The sequence below is a fragment of the Lissotriton helveticus genome, chromosome 5_1, assembly GCF_964261635.1.
Source record: "Lissotriton helveticus chromosome 5_1, aLisHel1.1, whole genome shotgun sequence".
NCBI classification, from domain to species: Eukaryota; Metazoa; Chordata; class Amphibia; order Caudata; family Salamandridae; genus Lissotriton; species Lissotriton helveticus.
The window spans coordinates 1831708984-1831725621 of record NC_136065.1 but is presented as its reverse complement, the minus strand read 5'-3'; the positions used below and the strand labels follow the sequence as shown (position 1 = coordinate 1831725621).

Below are 16638 nucleotides of genomic sequence, written 5' to 3'. Positions count from 1 at the left end.
AGTTTATTGCTACATGTTTTCTTTCCCATTCCCTCACATATACACTCTTCCAGTAACAGCACCGCAGAGCACACATTTAGTGACCTGCCTCCCCATGAATTGTCATATCGACTTGCACTACGTAACAATACCTTTATTCGAATGTTACACCATTCTCACCAGACCAGCAATGCGACTAATTGCTGGGTATGTGGCCAACTGCCCCCTTATCAAGAGACGAAGGGAGTATTGCCCTTCTACCCTTTACCGTTCTCACACAATGGTTCGTGTGGAGCATGGTTTGCTCTAATGACATCAATAGATAGAAGGTACATAGCTTATCCAGGTGGCTGGATATATGGAAACCTGAATAAAGTAATGAATGAAGCATGCTTCCCAGACAAAGACGGATTCCCCCAAAGAAAGGGATCCGATTTAGAGAATGAAGAGTACGAACAGGGAAATGCATCTGTTAATTTTATAATGTTAAATGTTCAGCCCAAGCAAAACACAGGTCCACCGTTTATATCAGTCCTGCCAGCAAAAGGTGATTTATGTGTTAGTAAGAAAGGCTCAGTACATATGGGACACAGCAAGTGTAACACTGTAGTAGAGTTTGATGATAACGGACTATCTTCTTTCAAAACATCACGCCATACCTATTTCATTTGTGGTCAGACAGCCTACGTACATCTGCCCTTAGACTGGGGTGGGACTTGTTATATAGCATTCTTATTGCCACCCGTTTTTCTAGCCCCATCAAATTATCATAGCGATTCACGACTAGAACATGTTAGACAAAAGAGAGAGACAGATTCTGCAGGTATCGATCAGACTGAAACAGCATGGGAGCAATATACAGATTTCAACAGAGGATTCTTTTTCTTCATAGGTCCCATCCAAAACAGTAAACTGATACGCAGGTTAACAAGGACTCTTGAAACAGTTGTAAATATAACTGCATCTGCCCTGGCGAACTTAACCCAGGAACAGTCTGCTATTAGACTTGTCGTTCTTCAAAACCGCCTCGTTCTAGACGTCATCTTGGCGGATAGGGGCGGAGCCTGTAGAGTCATCCGATCTAGTTGTTGCGTTTTCATCCCAGATAATGCACCATCTGTGTACGAAGCAATAACAAGACTCCACAAGATTGCTAATGCCATACATCAAGATCCAGCCACATGGACTTGGTCCAGTTGGTTCTGGGGTGTAATATCTGCATGGGGATGGAAAGTTATGTCCTTCCTAGGAATGGCCCTACTTATGGTATTTGGTTGCTGTCTCTGTTTGCAGTGTGGCCCGGCGATTTGCGGGCTGTGTGCTACTGCCTGTATTCCACATCCACGTAAACAAAGGATAAAAGATGAAGAAATGATGCTGTATGATCAACTATACGGTCTCATGAATATAGATGTATCCTGAAGGGTTATGTAGGTGACAAGGAGGGAATGAGGAAAATGATATTTTGCCTGACCAAATATGACCAAATATGTCCACTACATATACCCTATGTTACATGTGTGTGCATGTCACCCATGCATATTTCCCGTAGTGGCCTGAATCACTAGGCCTCTGCAAACATGTCCTGCAAGTCAAGTCATCCAGTCTCCCAAACGTTAAGCTAAAATGAAGGCCCATGTATTTGCATTTTGCATTGTGCTCTTTTTAATAAATATCGTACTGGTTGAGCCTGAAACCACTTTCTGAATTAATGTTTACATGACTCCTGACACACTGAAGCTGCAGTTACGTCCCTCTGACCTCGCATACTTCTAGTTCAGCCGAGAGAAGCCCAGCAAGAGGCCAAGACAGTATTATGAATAACAGTTATCTGAGGAAAAGTACACAGAACCCGTCCGAGGGAGATAGGCCTAGCCATTCTGTCTCCATTTAATTAAATCACAGTGCTTGCACCCATAGAAAGCTCATGCAACGAATAAATATGCCCTCTCTGTCTTTTAGTGACGAACAACCTTTGCTTCTTTTGCTTGCTGACTCTAGATATCAGTTGTACTAGATGTGCTGGTCGCCTTGACATAAAAGATCTCTCTGCTAGGTTGTAAGTCAGCCTCCACCCAGTTACACGTCAATTGCACGTCATGCTCAAAGTTGCACAATTAGGGCACAGTTCGAGCTGGTCATGCAAACTCCTCCTCTGTGTACCACCCACCCATGACACCTACCTATCACCTACCTATGACTCATCAAAGTACACACCCTCATTCACACCCACATGCTCTTATCTCATTTTCTGTCTTGCGCCTGCTCCTATGTACAAGGAGTAAAAAGTATATATATGATGTTTTGTTATTAAATGATTAGAAGACTCTTCCTGAACCTCTGTGGTGATGGAACATATTCTCCCTTTGACTCGAGTTATTGGAATAAAGCCCATTTTAACTCAGATACCACGGACTCTGCTTCTCACTTGATGCATGCTAATTGTTAATGCCTAGAAATTCAGCCAGGGTAATATTTTATTTACCACAGCATCATACTCCTTGCGGAGGGTGGCATGGTCGAAGCGGAGGCCCTCCACCAAGTTCTTATAGCTAAGGACCTCCTGCTCCAGGTAGGACACTCTGAGGCCTAAGCGGCGCTGGCCTGCCTTGCAACTCCTGTGGGGGGCAGCTGGTGTCTTTGCTGCTCGGCGGTGGCGGTTGGCTTTGGTAGCCCGGCTCCGTACCGCTGGAGCACTGCGCTGGCTGGCAGCCCGTGGGGGCACGGAGGAGGATGCAGCTGTCCCAGTGGATGTTGTTGTTGTTGTACTGGTTGACTGCGTGTCCTCCTCCTCCAGGGCCACCAGCCGCCGATATTCGGCGACAGTGGCATCCAGCCTCCGTTGCCGGACCATTCGAGCCTGCTCCCTCCGTGATGGTCTATTTGATTTGGAAGGAGCAACTATATGAAGAAAGAAAGACATAGTCTGTAACCAATGCTCCTTAAGATTAATAACACAAAGTGATTGAGCAGAAAGTTGTGTCACAGTACAAGTAGCAAATTGAAAGCACAGTACATAACTATTGAGGACAGTATCTATCTAACCTCCCACTTCTTCATCCTTGCTCTAACGTTAGTGGGAGTTTAAGGAACAAATTCTACGAGCACTATGGACTTCCATTACAGTCGACTATGACAGTACACCAGTCTTATTCTTCTTCTTCTCTCTTGTTTAGGAAAATTGGTACGTTATCTTATGCAAGCCGGCATAATGCCAGCGCAGTGAACTTGCACCCGAGAAAAACAGACGCACACCATGATGAATGAGTGAGACAGACTTGCGTTACTGTACCGGTCCAGTACATGCAGGTGGTGAAGCTCTTACTTTTCTATTACGGGTGGCACTGAGAATACTCTGTTACTTACAAGGGCTACTGCTTAATTAATTTAGCTTTCACCCTACAGTGCAAATGAGTACTAGAAAAGGAAAATGAAGAAGCTAAATAATTTGATGATCTATCACTTCACATGGGATGTATTTGATGACATATGGGATGACTTTAGGTGCTTTGCTTATTATTGAGTGAACAGTGATACACCCACACGTGAATGACGTACTACTACTAAACTAAAGTTATTAAGAGAGGTAGGGAGTGTCCACCGTAATAACCGGATATATGCTGTGCTTGCAGTTGCAATACAAACTACTGCTACTATTCATGGTAGTATTTGGACAAAATTACAACTTCTTTTCCTTGCCTTTCCTACACTGGAACGGACGTGCGGGTGCGGTGTTACATGCTCTTCAAGGTAACACTTAGTTCATCCAGTGACTGTCTACTCTCTCTAGATACACATATGCTATCTAAGAGTCAGATAATACCATGATCCAGGCATCCATCCATTCAAAGTATATGCACACATACAGTTTCTGTTTCACCCACCCAGGCTGTTCTCCTTCCACCTATCCTTGCTTCATCATTCACCCAGCCATGCACCATACCATATTCTTTCCTTCCCAGCCACCTCGGGGACCAAGCAAACACATATCATTCTTCTTTGCCAGCCATCATTAAATTTCTCGTCCTTCCACACTTACTTACACCCTTCTTTCGCTTTTCGTTCATCCCATCCATCAAGTTCATCTCAGATCTTATTGGGATTCTTCTCGCCAAAAACTTCAGAGCTAAGTCAAAGTACATTTAGAGGAGGCTACTACCTGGTTGATTTATAATACACCCGTGCAGAAAGCACACTATGCAGTCTTCAATCTCTATAAGTAAGGAATATATAGCTTACCTCTTCCCGCCACCACCGTGTGAACCCTCACAGGAACGTCCGGCACTTGCACCGCCTCCTCCCCAGAGTTGTCCCCCTCGTCCAATACCACCACCTCCGCGCTGGCCCCGCCACCAGATGTTCTACCTACAAAGTACATTTAAGAATGTTAGAATACACCACTCACTACTATATAATATTTGGTCTAGGAGGAATAAAGAAATGTGAAAAAAACTGAATACAATGTAATCATTTGTAACTGTCTACTCTAAAGTAAAAATGTCCCTTTTTCCAGGGAAGGATGTTGTCTTGCTGCACTTTTGGCACAACTGATGAATGCTTGCTTTTTATTTTTAACACGCACCACTTTTTCTCCTAATAGAAGCTTGACTTCTAAGAACACGAGCAGGGTCAAGCTCAAGTTCAAACCAGGTGAGAGCTCAGCTCGACCACAAGAAATGTGACCAATTAATCGTTAGCACTAAGCACTTTTCCATTTTCAGTTAAACGTTTAGTTTTATGACAAAGTTGATTTTAATAAATGTGTTTACTTTTAATAAAGCTTTTAAACTTAAATAGACTCTGTGGTTTTTGGTCCTCCAGACTAGAGTGGATGAGCTAAAGGTTTTGGAATTTTTGCAAGCATGAGTGCCTCTGACACTTCTTGACTCTGACTCCGTACTCTTGTCCTGCGTTGGATAATCTAATCATCATTGGGGATCAATCATCGGTGACTTTGGGAGCTAAATGACTCTGCCACACTATCTAGTCAGTAAGAAGATTGGGGGTTCAACTACAAAGTCTGTAATCACTGAGGTATGTGGAAAGTCTAACAGCACCTATTATAATTGATAAGCTAAGCAATGCATTATTTAGTGTCCATAGTTCTGTTTGTGCAGATTTGTCCCTGCAACAGTAGTAGAATGGATTGTCCTACTATCCAAACCAAAAGTAAAGTAGTATCTTATTCTTTCTTGGTGGTCATTCACCTTTTTATTGTTGGCAATTGTCAAAGCATAAACATTTAGAAGACTTGAAAAGACATTATGGACAATCCCAGAGGACTGCACTCAGTGCATAGAGCTATTGCTGACTAGGATGGGAGTCCAATGGAATTGCCAAATGTGCAATCTTAGTTAGCTACACAGACAGACTAATAAGAATGATCTAGTAATACCACAGGGAGTCATAGTCGAGGCAGGATAAGAATTTAGATCCAGTCTACAAGAAGATCAAAGACGATTTAGAAAAAATCGAATGAGGAACGCTAGGAAAAAATAGGTACTCTATATTAAAATTAAAACTTACTGGGGCCAGCAAAGGAGCCCTCGCCTGCCCGATCCTGGCCTGCATCCTGAACAGCACCCTCCTCCTCCTCCTGTGTCCTCTTGCCCTTGGGGGGAGCTGATGTACAACATGAAAGAAAGAAAGACCAGAAACATGGATGATATTTGTCAACCAAATCAAACATTTCAAAAGAACAATAACAAAATATTTTGGCGAAATAGCAAATAGATAGACAACTATTCCACGGGATATATTGACCGATCTCATGTGGTATACTACGTTATTAGTATTGCTTGATTTGCGGACTGTTGACTTTGAAAGTTCCTATGTAACTCACTAAACAGAATACTAAAAAGGTTTGCCTAGGCCTGGCAGGCAGCAGTCCGCAGCACGCGAAGTGACAGACAAAGTCCATCGTGCTTGCAGATCAGTGAATACTCAGACTATCAATCCACCGACCACCACCACTATTTCTTCTTATAGCCATGTGTCTAAAGGAAGGACTGGACTTGAGTCTGTAGGGGCTGATTTAGAAGCCCCTTGCGGCTCTTTTGCTCCATTGTTGCGTGACTTTTGTGACGCAGCGGCAGAACAAAAGAGGCGCCATGGTGCGGCGTATATTAACAAAGTGACGCATATGGGAGATGCATCACGTTGTAAAGCCCTGCGCTATCAGGGGGCGTTCCGGCGCAAGGGAGGGCGTAGGAACGAATCCTAAAAGTGGCTGAGGGAAATCTACAAGATGTCAATCAGTCACTTTTAGGACAATGATGCGTGACTCAAACCCTGCGCCTGCTTGAAGCCGACGTACGGCTTGATGCAGCATTGGGGAGATAGGGCACCCCAGAGCATTGCTGGAGCTGCGCCATCGTTGGCACGCAACTCCAGCAATGCGCCGCCATTACGGCACAGATGCGTAAGGCTTCTGTGACGTTTTGGGCCCATGGGTGGTGGTGGCATGGCGCACAATTACTGGTGCATCCCTGCTACTTTGCAGGGATGCGCCGGTAATTGAAAATATGACCCTTAGTGTCTAGCATTACGCAGTTCTTTACACTACACTCATACATAATTTCTCAGGCCAATGAAATGAACACAAAATACAAAACAAATAAGCATAGTAGCAAGGCTACTGAGAAGGAGAGCAGTGCACCTGAAATGCATAGAAGATTTTGAAATATAATTTACCTACAATGTAATCTGCAGCATTATTGCTCTTGGTAAAAAACTAAAATTTGCAAATAACAGAGCGGGATAAAACAGAGTAGTGATGAAATAGCTAGAAATAGCTACTACTACTCACCAAGCCCGGGGACCTCTACGCCGAGCGCGTCCAGCAAGTCGCGTTCCCGGTCCATGACATCCGTCCAGCGGTGGGTGGCCTGGTTATAGGTGCACCGGACCCCAGAGTGTTTAAACATGGCCCGGCACACCTTCTCCCACCGCTTCCGGCGCTCCCGGATGCCGTAGCCGGTAGCGATCTTGCCGCCTCCCATGATGGTCTTGGGGAGGCGGCGCTGGACGTGAAATATTAGTGCGGCCACCTCTTCCGCACTAAAAATCTCCAGAGCTATCACTGTCTCCCCCCTCAAACGCCCGCACGGGAGCCGGGCACGGGGTGCGGGACCCTTCACCTTTGCGGGCTTCTTCCCGGCTCCCTTTGCCATGGTCTGGGCAGAAAGGAAGCAAAATAAGAAAGAAGAAATAGAACAGGGAAGAAGAAAAGAAAAGCGTTAAAAAAAGTAGTTTAAAATTAACAAAAAGTAGCAGAAAACACAAAAATATAGAGCTAGAAAAATAGAGGGATAGATAATAAGTAAAATAGATTTAAAAAAAACTTCAAACAAGCAAAGGATGGCAGAGATTAAGAAAGGATACAGAGAGCATGCCCAGAACCATAGCAATGAATGAGAAACAAGATGGCCGCGCCCGTTCACGACCGCGTGGGTAAGTTCGTGCGAGAGTTTCCTCGCGATCACACGCGAAATTGTACTAGCGAGCCGCACACTTTGCGAGATTACACATAGCGGCCGGAAACGGAATTACGTCACGCAAACAAGATGGCCGCGCCCATGTACGACCGCTAGGGTAACTTCGCAAACATTGCGCTACAAGCGGCTTGCGAACATGCAAAAAATCACGCGAACAAACACACAGCAAAAAACAAATCGTGTATTCGCACAAATTCGCGGCTTCCGAAATCGATCTCGCACGGATTCGCGCCCCGCAAATCGCGCGAAATTGCAGAAAAACGATTTTTGCTAAACTGAAAGCAATCAGCAGGTGCAAAAGTTCAATCTTAACATTAGTAACCATTCACTCTAGTGCTTCCTGAGGGGCCCCTCCAGAGTTCAGTTGCCTATTTGCAACTATTCTATGACCCTGCTCTGACCCTCACAGCAGGCTCATAGAATAGCTACAAGTAGGCCATAAAGGTCCTGTGAAAAAAAATTGCACTGCAACAGAAAGCAAATTACAGATAAGGAAGGAAGCAGGTGCCAGCCAGACTGGAAGTTTAAAAATCAGTGACACATTAATCAACCCCAAATTAATTCATGGCAGTTGAAGCAGAGCAGGTGTGCTTGCTTTTTTTCACCCCCATAATCTACAGTGATAAACCAACCAGAGGGTGGCAGTGAGGATGTACCAGAGGGTGGCATGGGTGTACCAGAGGGTGGCAGTGGTGAAACAGAGGGTGCTGTGAACCTGTGATGATGAACCAGACGTGGAAACAACATAGTCGTGGCCGTTGCGAGCCGAAAAGTAAGTTCGCAATTGCGAACTGGTAAAAAAACCTCGCGAACTGGCAGAAACCCTTGCGAACACAAAAAACCAAAAAAATCCGCAAATTTGCGAGAGTTCGCGGATTTTGCGGATTGCGAATCCGTAAATACGCAAGTTCGCGTACGCCAGATTCGCTACATCCGCCCATGCTTAGTCATGTCAGTGGGACGGCATATCGTGATTGGCCAGCGATTAGACTGGTGGTCCACCCTCTGATAGATGCAATGGCCTATCCAATGGTGGCCGAGATTTCCTGGCAGTGGTACCACGCGGTCTTTTGTCTATAAAACTACATGCATCGTATCAGGGCGGGCAGATCGCCATCGGGACGGAGGTGATTCAGATGCCGTTTCGGCAGTGGTACCATGACTGCCAAACTCATAATCAGGCTCTAATTCAGGGAAAGTGCTGGACACTGTAGGGGTGACATTTACTATTCCCACTTCAATGCACACAAACCCAGGGAAGCTGTTAGAAACAAAAGGGGTGACATTTACTAGTCCCACACTAATACAAACAAACTTAGAGAAGGTGTTGGAAACTAAAGGGGTGACATTTGATATTCTCACTCCACTTCAAACTAAGGGGCCCATTAAGATGTCGGGCGGATCGCCACCGCCATGCGGGCGGTGGTGATCCGCCCGACATCCTGGTCCGCACGCCACCCATTTCCCCCGCCATATTACCATGGCGGGGGGGACCTCGGCGGATGGAAAGACCTAATACCCACCCCGGGACCCCCGCCCTGATGGCGGGCGGTCCCAAAATCTGATAGGATGGCAGACGGACTAAGTCCGCCCGTCATCCTAATGACCCCCTAAGTGAGGGAAGATGTTGGACACTAAAGGAGTGACATTTACTGTTCCCGCTCCAATACAACCAAAGTCAGGGAAGCTGTTGGACACTAAAGGGGTGACATTTACTATTCCCATTCCAATGCAAACAAAGTCAGGGAAGCTTTTGGACGCTAAAGGGGTGATATTTATAATTCCTACTCCAAAACAAAGTCAGGAAAGCTGTTGGACACTAAAGGGGTGACATTTACTATTGCCACTCCACTACACACTAGGGTGCCAATTAGGATGGCGAACGGACTTTGCCCGTCCGCCATCCCTGTGGAAAACGGGACCGTCCGCCACATGAGCATTTATAATTCCCACTCCAATACCAAGTCAGGGAAGGTGTTGGACACTGAAACAGTGATATTCACTATTCCTACTCACTGACATTTAATATTCCCCCTGCAATGTAAATAAAATTAAGAAACATATAACAAAATAAAAAAAAAAACATTTTATAATTCCAAATAAAGAGTCCCTAAGTACAATAATAATTTTTACCAAAACCTTAAAAATATTTGATACTACACAAAATCAAACTATATTTTGTTTATTGTTTACTACATTTCATAATATAACACCCTATTAAAAAAATATATATCTTATTAATAAATATATAATTTTGTTTGAAATTTCCAAATTATTTCCTAAAGTTTGAAAAATATCTTCTACAACTAATGAAAATATTTTTCAATTGGTCTATAATCAGTAAAAAATATTTTCTAGAAATAAAACGCATTTTTTAAACATTGTAAACATTTGACATATTTATTTTTCAATTTTTATGAATATAATTTAAAAGAAAATTACATAACATTTTTAAATTTGAAAAAATATGTGTCGTATTTAAACATACAAATATTAATATTTGTAATATGCAACAAATTTAAATATTTTCAGATACAATAAAAATTAAATACATTCTTATATTTTAAGCAATACATTTCTAAACCATTTTTGAATTTATAAATTTGGAAGGAAATTATTAAGACATGTAAAAAGTTATAATAAAACAATGTTTTTATAATAAAGAAGAATATTATAAAAAATATATTTAAAAATCTCCTCACTCTTATACCCTATAAACCCAATATCCCATTACTAAAATAAAATGGAAAAACAAACTATTAAAAAAAATCTTACATCTTAAAGAAAAGAAAACATTAATACATATTTGTTTTAAATCTCCCCACCCTTATCCCCTATAAACCCAAAATCCAACTACAAAAAAAATGTACATTACAAAGTAAACATTTTTTGAAGTAATTTATATTAAAAACATTTTACAAAAATAATATTAAAAACCATATGTAACCAAAAAAACAAAATATAGCACACTATTCGCTTCTAAAAATGATATTATAACCAGCGATATATACTAAATTACTATTAAATAAATAGATATTTTAGATAACACGTAAAACAATATTTTTGACAACGATATTAACATCCACAATATTAATTTCTCATGATATTCTTGACAATAATTGTCTCCCTGGTTCACTCCGGACCTAAAAAGCATTAAACTCACTCTCAGGAAGGCAGAACGCTAATGGAGACTCAGTAAAAATGCAACGGACAGACATCAGTACAAAGCATTACATCACTACTAGGCAGAATCAGCCTGGCTTCTAATTCCCATAAGGAGCTATAGAAGATTGTGAAGGAGTTCACTAATCCCCCATCTGGCATACAAACATTCTCTGCATCACAGGAATGGGTGGGCTCTCTCTCAGTTTTCTTTGAAAGAAAGATAAACGACATCCATAAACTCTTCCCTCAAGTGACAAATACCCCTCACAGATTGGATGAAACCCTCCCACGGAACACCAACTCGCTCAAAGAATTTAGGAAAATGAAATCCGGCTCCCCAACGGACCCCGCATCCGTCCAGATCCTATACAAAATCAGCCCAGCACTTATCTCCAACCTAACTTATATCGTGCATCTCTCATTTGCACAATCCACTGTACCTTCACTTTGGAAGGGAGCTATCGTCAGACCTATTTTGAAAAACCTACAGCAGACCCTAAACTACTCACCAATTACAGACCAATTTCTCTCCTACCTCTGTTTGGCAAGGTAATGGAAGCTGCTGTGAACCACCAACTGTCTACTTTCTTAGAGTGTAACAATCTGTTAGACTCATCTCAATCAGGTTTTTGTTCGCATCATAGCACTGAGATGGCTCTTGTCGAAATCATAGATAACATCAGGCTTTCTCTTGATGCCAGAAAATCCGCTCTCCTTATCCTACTTGACTTGTCGGCCGCCTTTGACACGATCTCCCATGACATCCTTGTGAAGCGCCTGTGGGAGTTTGGTGTCGAGGGCCCGGCCCTGCGATGGCTCAAGAGCTATCTGACGGAACGGTCCTCCAAGGTGCAATTAGGAGGTTTCTGCTCTAAGAGCCAACCCATTGACAAAGGAGTACCCCCGAGTTCTATACTGAGCCCCAAGCTCCTCAATCTTTACGTGTCCCCCCTTGCCAAAATAATCAGAGCCTACGGTGGTTTTGATACAGTTTCCTACACCGATGACACACAACTGTTGATCACTCTTGATCCTGACCCCACTGATACACAACAAATCATCTACAGCTCAATGCAAGCAAGTCTGAAATCATGCTCTTTGGAGATGCGCGAAACATATGGACCACTGACTTGTGGCCTTCCTCCCTAGGGCCATGCCCACCGCCCAAAACAGCAGTCTGGAATCTGGAAGTTATATGGACAACAAACTTTCCACGGCTGACCATATTAACTCTGTGGCCCACACTAGCTATAGTTTAATGCGCTCCCTCAGGAAAATCTTTAAATGGATTCCCCTCTGCTCTCGGGTGCCCCTTGTGCAGGGACTAATCATCAACCACCTGGACAACGGCAACGCATTGTTTGCATCCATAATTGAAAGACTCCTATCTAAGCTTCAAATGCTGCAGAACATTGTGGCGATACAGGTCTTGAATCTCCCCCCCACCACCACTCACCATCAGCGCCCAGCTAGAGACACTCCACTGGCTACCTATAAGAAAGAGGGTCACTTTTAAACTATGCTGCTTGGTACACAAAACCTTGAACAACAAAGGACCCGCCTTTCTAGCAAAGAAACTAACTAAACACCAGCGAATGCAAACCTACGCTCATCCAGTAAACACCTCTTAATGATCCCCAAGGTCCACACTGTTAAAAACGGTAACCGGTCCTTCTCCAAAACAGCACCAGAACTATGGAATTCACTGTCGCTACAGCTACGCCTAGAAGCTGATCATAAACAATTCCGCAAAGTTCTAAAAACATGGCTATTTTAATTCTTAGTCCTGTCCCTCTTAGTTTCTCCTGTGTTTGGCGAAGCGCTATGAGACCTAACGGTGATATATGCGCTCAATAAATACTTACTACCACTACTACTACTATGTAACACAATATTTTTGATTAGATATTTTGTCCAAAACTGCATTCCGGCAGATTCCTTCATGTGAGGACATCATTTATCCGTGCAAAATCAACTTGTCTGAATTGGGAAAGTGTTTTTCACTCATACAGCAAGTTATTTGTGCTTGTAAGTGTGACTAATGGAAATAATCGTAATTTGATAATTGAATACAATGACAAATGGGAATTAGGTGCTAGCTAGGTGTAATCGGAAATTGCCATGACGTGCAAATTGTGCATTACATAATGTAGCCAGATGATAATAATACTTAGTTCTTTCTGGAGCAAAGATGCAACATCAAATATTAATACATAAAAGCCAAAAATAAATTCCTAACCATCTAAAACGTACATACTGCCCAGAGAGGGTTATGACCAGCAAGAGGCTGGAACTGAAGCATAATTTAGAATCTTCTCTTTAGCATTGTTATATACTTTAAGCATTTAAGGTGTTTAAGAGTGAGAAACAGATACATTGATTTTTATTACGCTAGCGGTGGGACCACCACTGACAGGTTGTTGGTGGTGGTCCCATCACCGACAGAACGTTAGTCCAACCGCCACATTTGAGGCATAGGACTGGATCGTCAGCTATCAAGGGAAAGGCCACCACCTCCGACAGGATCTAAGATTCTGTCCCAGCAGCTATCGGAATCGTATCCCTTGCATGGCTGCGGTGCCTGCGCAGGCACCGCTGTAGGGATTACAATGTCCTTTTCCAACAGCCTTTTCATGGCGGTCTGACGGCCATGAAAAGGCTGTCAGAAACGGACTTTGGGGGGCCACAAGCAGTGCCCCCATGCAAATCTATGCACCGTGTGCTAGGTGCCACATGGTGCATGGATGTGCACACAGTGCTCTTTTACACTGCGTCTTGTGCTGCTGCCTGTTTCCTGGGCCGCAGCACAAGCCACAATGTAAAAGAGCACTTTTTCAACCGCCAGCATGGCGGTCTTATCCTAATTGAACAGTCAAAACACCAACTGCTTGTCGGGCAGTCTCTAGAGTGTTGCAATATATGTCAGTAGTTCGACCACCTGGAATCATAGTGATGCTCATCGTTTTTGAGCATATTGATTACTGGGGTAGTCTTTACCCTAAATATAAATGTCACCACCTACAACCGTACAAAATAATTGTCAGCAAGAGGAACAACAATACATATACATTTTGCTGAAGCACGCAGCACTTGGATACTGCTGGTCTGTGTCACCCAGCAGAAAATCGTAATAAAACAAAAATTGCAATATAAATGGTCAACATTTTGAAAAATGGCTGTGACAACAAGCTGTTTGTGAATGGACCAGTTATTTATTCCAATACCCTACCAGGATGTTTACATTAGCCAAACACCTTACCTTTCAACATTAAGTTAAATGTTGTTCCCCTAGGGAGCAGCACTCACCAGGTTTTGCGCTGATCTCTGGGGGCAGCAGTTGCTCATAGGTGTTGAATATTCCAGCAGCTGAGATGACCACTGGAGCGAACACATTGATCTCTTCATTGCCCTTCTTCACAGCTACGCCTAGTAGAAAACAAAGATAGTGTAGTAATGATGCAGGAAACTGGTGATGTCTTGAGTATATTTATTATAAAGCTACATGGAGGAGGAGCCAGCTAGAAAGCATCCAGCTCCAACAGACACCAACTCAAGAGTGAACAATATACATTCTAATGTTACTAGACATAAAGAAACATTCTAAATGGAACTAAGACATTACAGTAACTAGTTAACACATGTAATAAATAAGATCTAATGTAAATGAGAAAACATTTAATTGAAAGAAACACCACAGATTATTATAGATAGATTTAAAGAGCTTGGTTTTTATCAACTGTAACATTGTATAAGTCCTGGTATTCCTTATTCATTCATGTCCTGAAGAATCTCTACTGTGATACAGGAATACTGAAACTATGGTGTAAGAACTACAGTCTTCAACACCCTGTGAAATTGCCATCCCCACATGCTATTCCCCACTAGGATCTAACTCACTCCGCTGCACTTCCTTTACTGCCTAGCACAAGGACACCCATTGGGGTAATTGTGCACTGAACAAATCCTGAAAATAAAATATTAAATAGGCACTTTCACTTTGCACTTTCATCTGAAGCAGCGGCATGTCAGTTGATTGCCCAGTGTTCTACGGCAACCTACTTCAGCAATTGGATAGCCTTCTGTGCCAACTACCCAGCCCCCTTCAACACAACAATAGAACAAGATCCAGTCCCCAGGTCTGTCGATACAGGAGGAACTCAGACTAATGAAACATCACTGTAAACAACTGGAGAGCAATTGGAGAATGAGCCAGGACAATGCAGACTTGAGCACGCTCAAATCTGCCCTAAGACACTACCACCAAATGATCCAGACCACCAGGCACGCCGGTCGGGCAGACTACATCAATGCCAGCCCAGCAGGAGCAAAGAAACCTTTGCCATTGTGAACAATTTCACCTTACCAGCAGTCGTCTCCAACTCGATCACTTCCTCACAGGACCTCTGCAACCATCTCTCCTAATTCTTCAGCAACAAAATCACCATCATTTACAGCAACTTCAGGCTGCAACTGGACCCAACAGACAAACCCAACCCAATCTTATCCAAGCAACCAATGCTAACAAGATGGAGTGTATTCACCCCAGTAGAAATCGCTGCCACAATGAAGTCCATCCACTGAGAAGCACCATCGGACCACTGCCCCCACCACACCGTTTCCATAGGATTACAACTCATCAGTGCCATGGTCACACCCATTCCAATTGCCTCCACCTCTTTGGTGACCTTCCCGGATGCTTGGCAATATGCACCTGGCCCCCCATTGCTGAAGAAACCCTCTGCGGACCATTTAATGCTCTCCAAATGCAGACATCATTGCTACCATTCCCAGCCAAGGTCTTAGAGTATGTCGTGATCTTTGGAAAGACCACATCACCGTGGGATTCTACCTGGCTGCCAGCAGAGACAAGACCGGCATCCACCCTCAGCACCCATGCCAAGAACCTCTGAATCATCATTGACAGCAAACTCAACATGACCGCCCAAGTCAATGACATCACTGCTTCAATCCCCTGAAGATGCTGAAGAAGATTTTCAAATGGATTTCAAACAGCACCAGGAGAACCGTTGTGAATGTCACGTTGCAGAGCGGAGTTTTGTTCCTCGCTCGCGTTTGTCAACATTAAGTTGGTGAGCGAGAAAAATCCACCTCCCAGCGAGAGTTTTCCTCGTTCTTGATCGTCATCATCAAGTTGGCTAGCGCGAGCGTGGAAAATCAACCTCCCAACGAGATTTCTCAACACGGGCTGTCGGATTTCTCATTACGAGTGGTCGCTTATGCTTGCGACCGCTAGCGTTGAGATACCATCCGTTCGCGTTGAGAAAGCTGCCGCTCGAGTTAAAATCTACTCAAGCGACAGAAAGATAGTAGCGCCTGCTTGTGCTACGCATGGTGCCATTCGCTATGATTGCCCAGTGCGGACAAGCACCTGCCACTGAAAATCACAGCGAACGGCATTTAACAAACGCACTTCGCTGCTCGCGGAGCTCCGCGCGGCAGTGTTTTTTTTGCACTCCACCCAGGCTTACAAAAAACTCACCAGAAGCCTGCAGACCATTCAGACTTAGGTGACCAGAATCACTTTCACCCTCCCATGCCACAATAACATCACACCACACTCCAGTAGCGTAGATTCCATTGGTGTAGCATGGAGTGTTGTACAGTGGAGTGGCATATAGTGGAGTAGCGTACAGTGTTATAGGGTACAGTGGAGTGGCATAAAGTGGAATAGTGTAGAGTGGAGTGGCGTACATTAGAGTTGGGTACAGTGGAGAAGAGTACAATGGAGTGGGGTAGAATGGAGTGTCACACAGCGAAGTGGCAAAGAGTGAAATAGCATTGAGTGTATTGGTGTAGAGAGTAGTTGAGTAGAGTGTAGTTGCATACAGTCTAATAGTTTAGAGTGGAGGAGCGTAGACTGAAGTGCCATAGACTGGAGGAGCATTAAGTGGAGTATCGTACAATGGATTGGTATAGAGTGGAATAGCATTCAGTGTAGTTGTGTACAATGGAGTGGCGTAGAGTGGAGTGGTATACA

At 43.6% G+C, this 16638-nt stretch overlaps 1 protein-coding gene across 1 annotated transcript in view; it reads right to left on the bottom strand.

The window, feature by feature from the left end:
- The window catches only part of LOC144755872 (all-trans-retinol 13,14-reductase-like), a 587155-nt gene that overhangs the window by 329522 nt on the left and 240995 nt on the right, over window positions 1-16638 (bottom strand). Inside the window, exon 6 of the mRNA XM_078645238.1 lies at window positions 13947-14066. Coding sequence (XP_078501364.1) covers window positions 13947-14066 — 120 coding nt within the window. The remainder of the gene's footprint in view (window positions 1-13946; window positions 14067-16638) is intronic.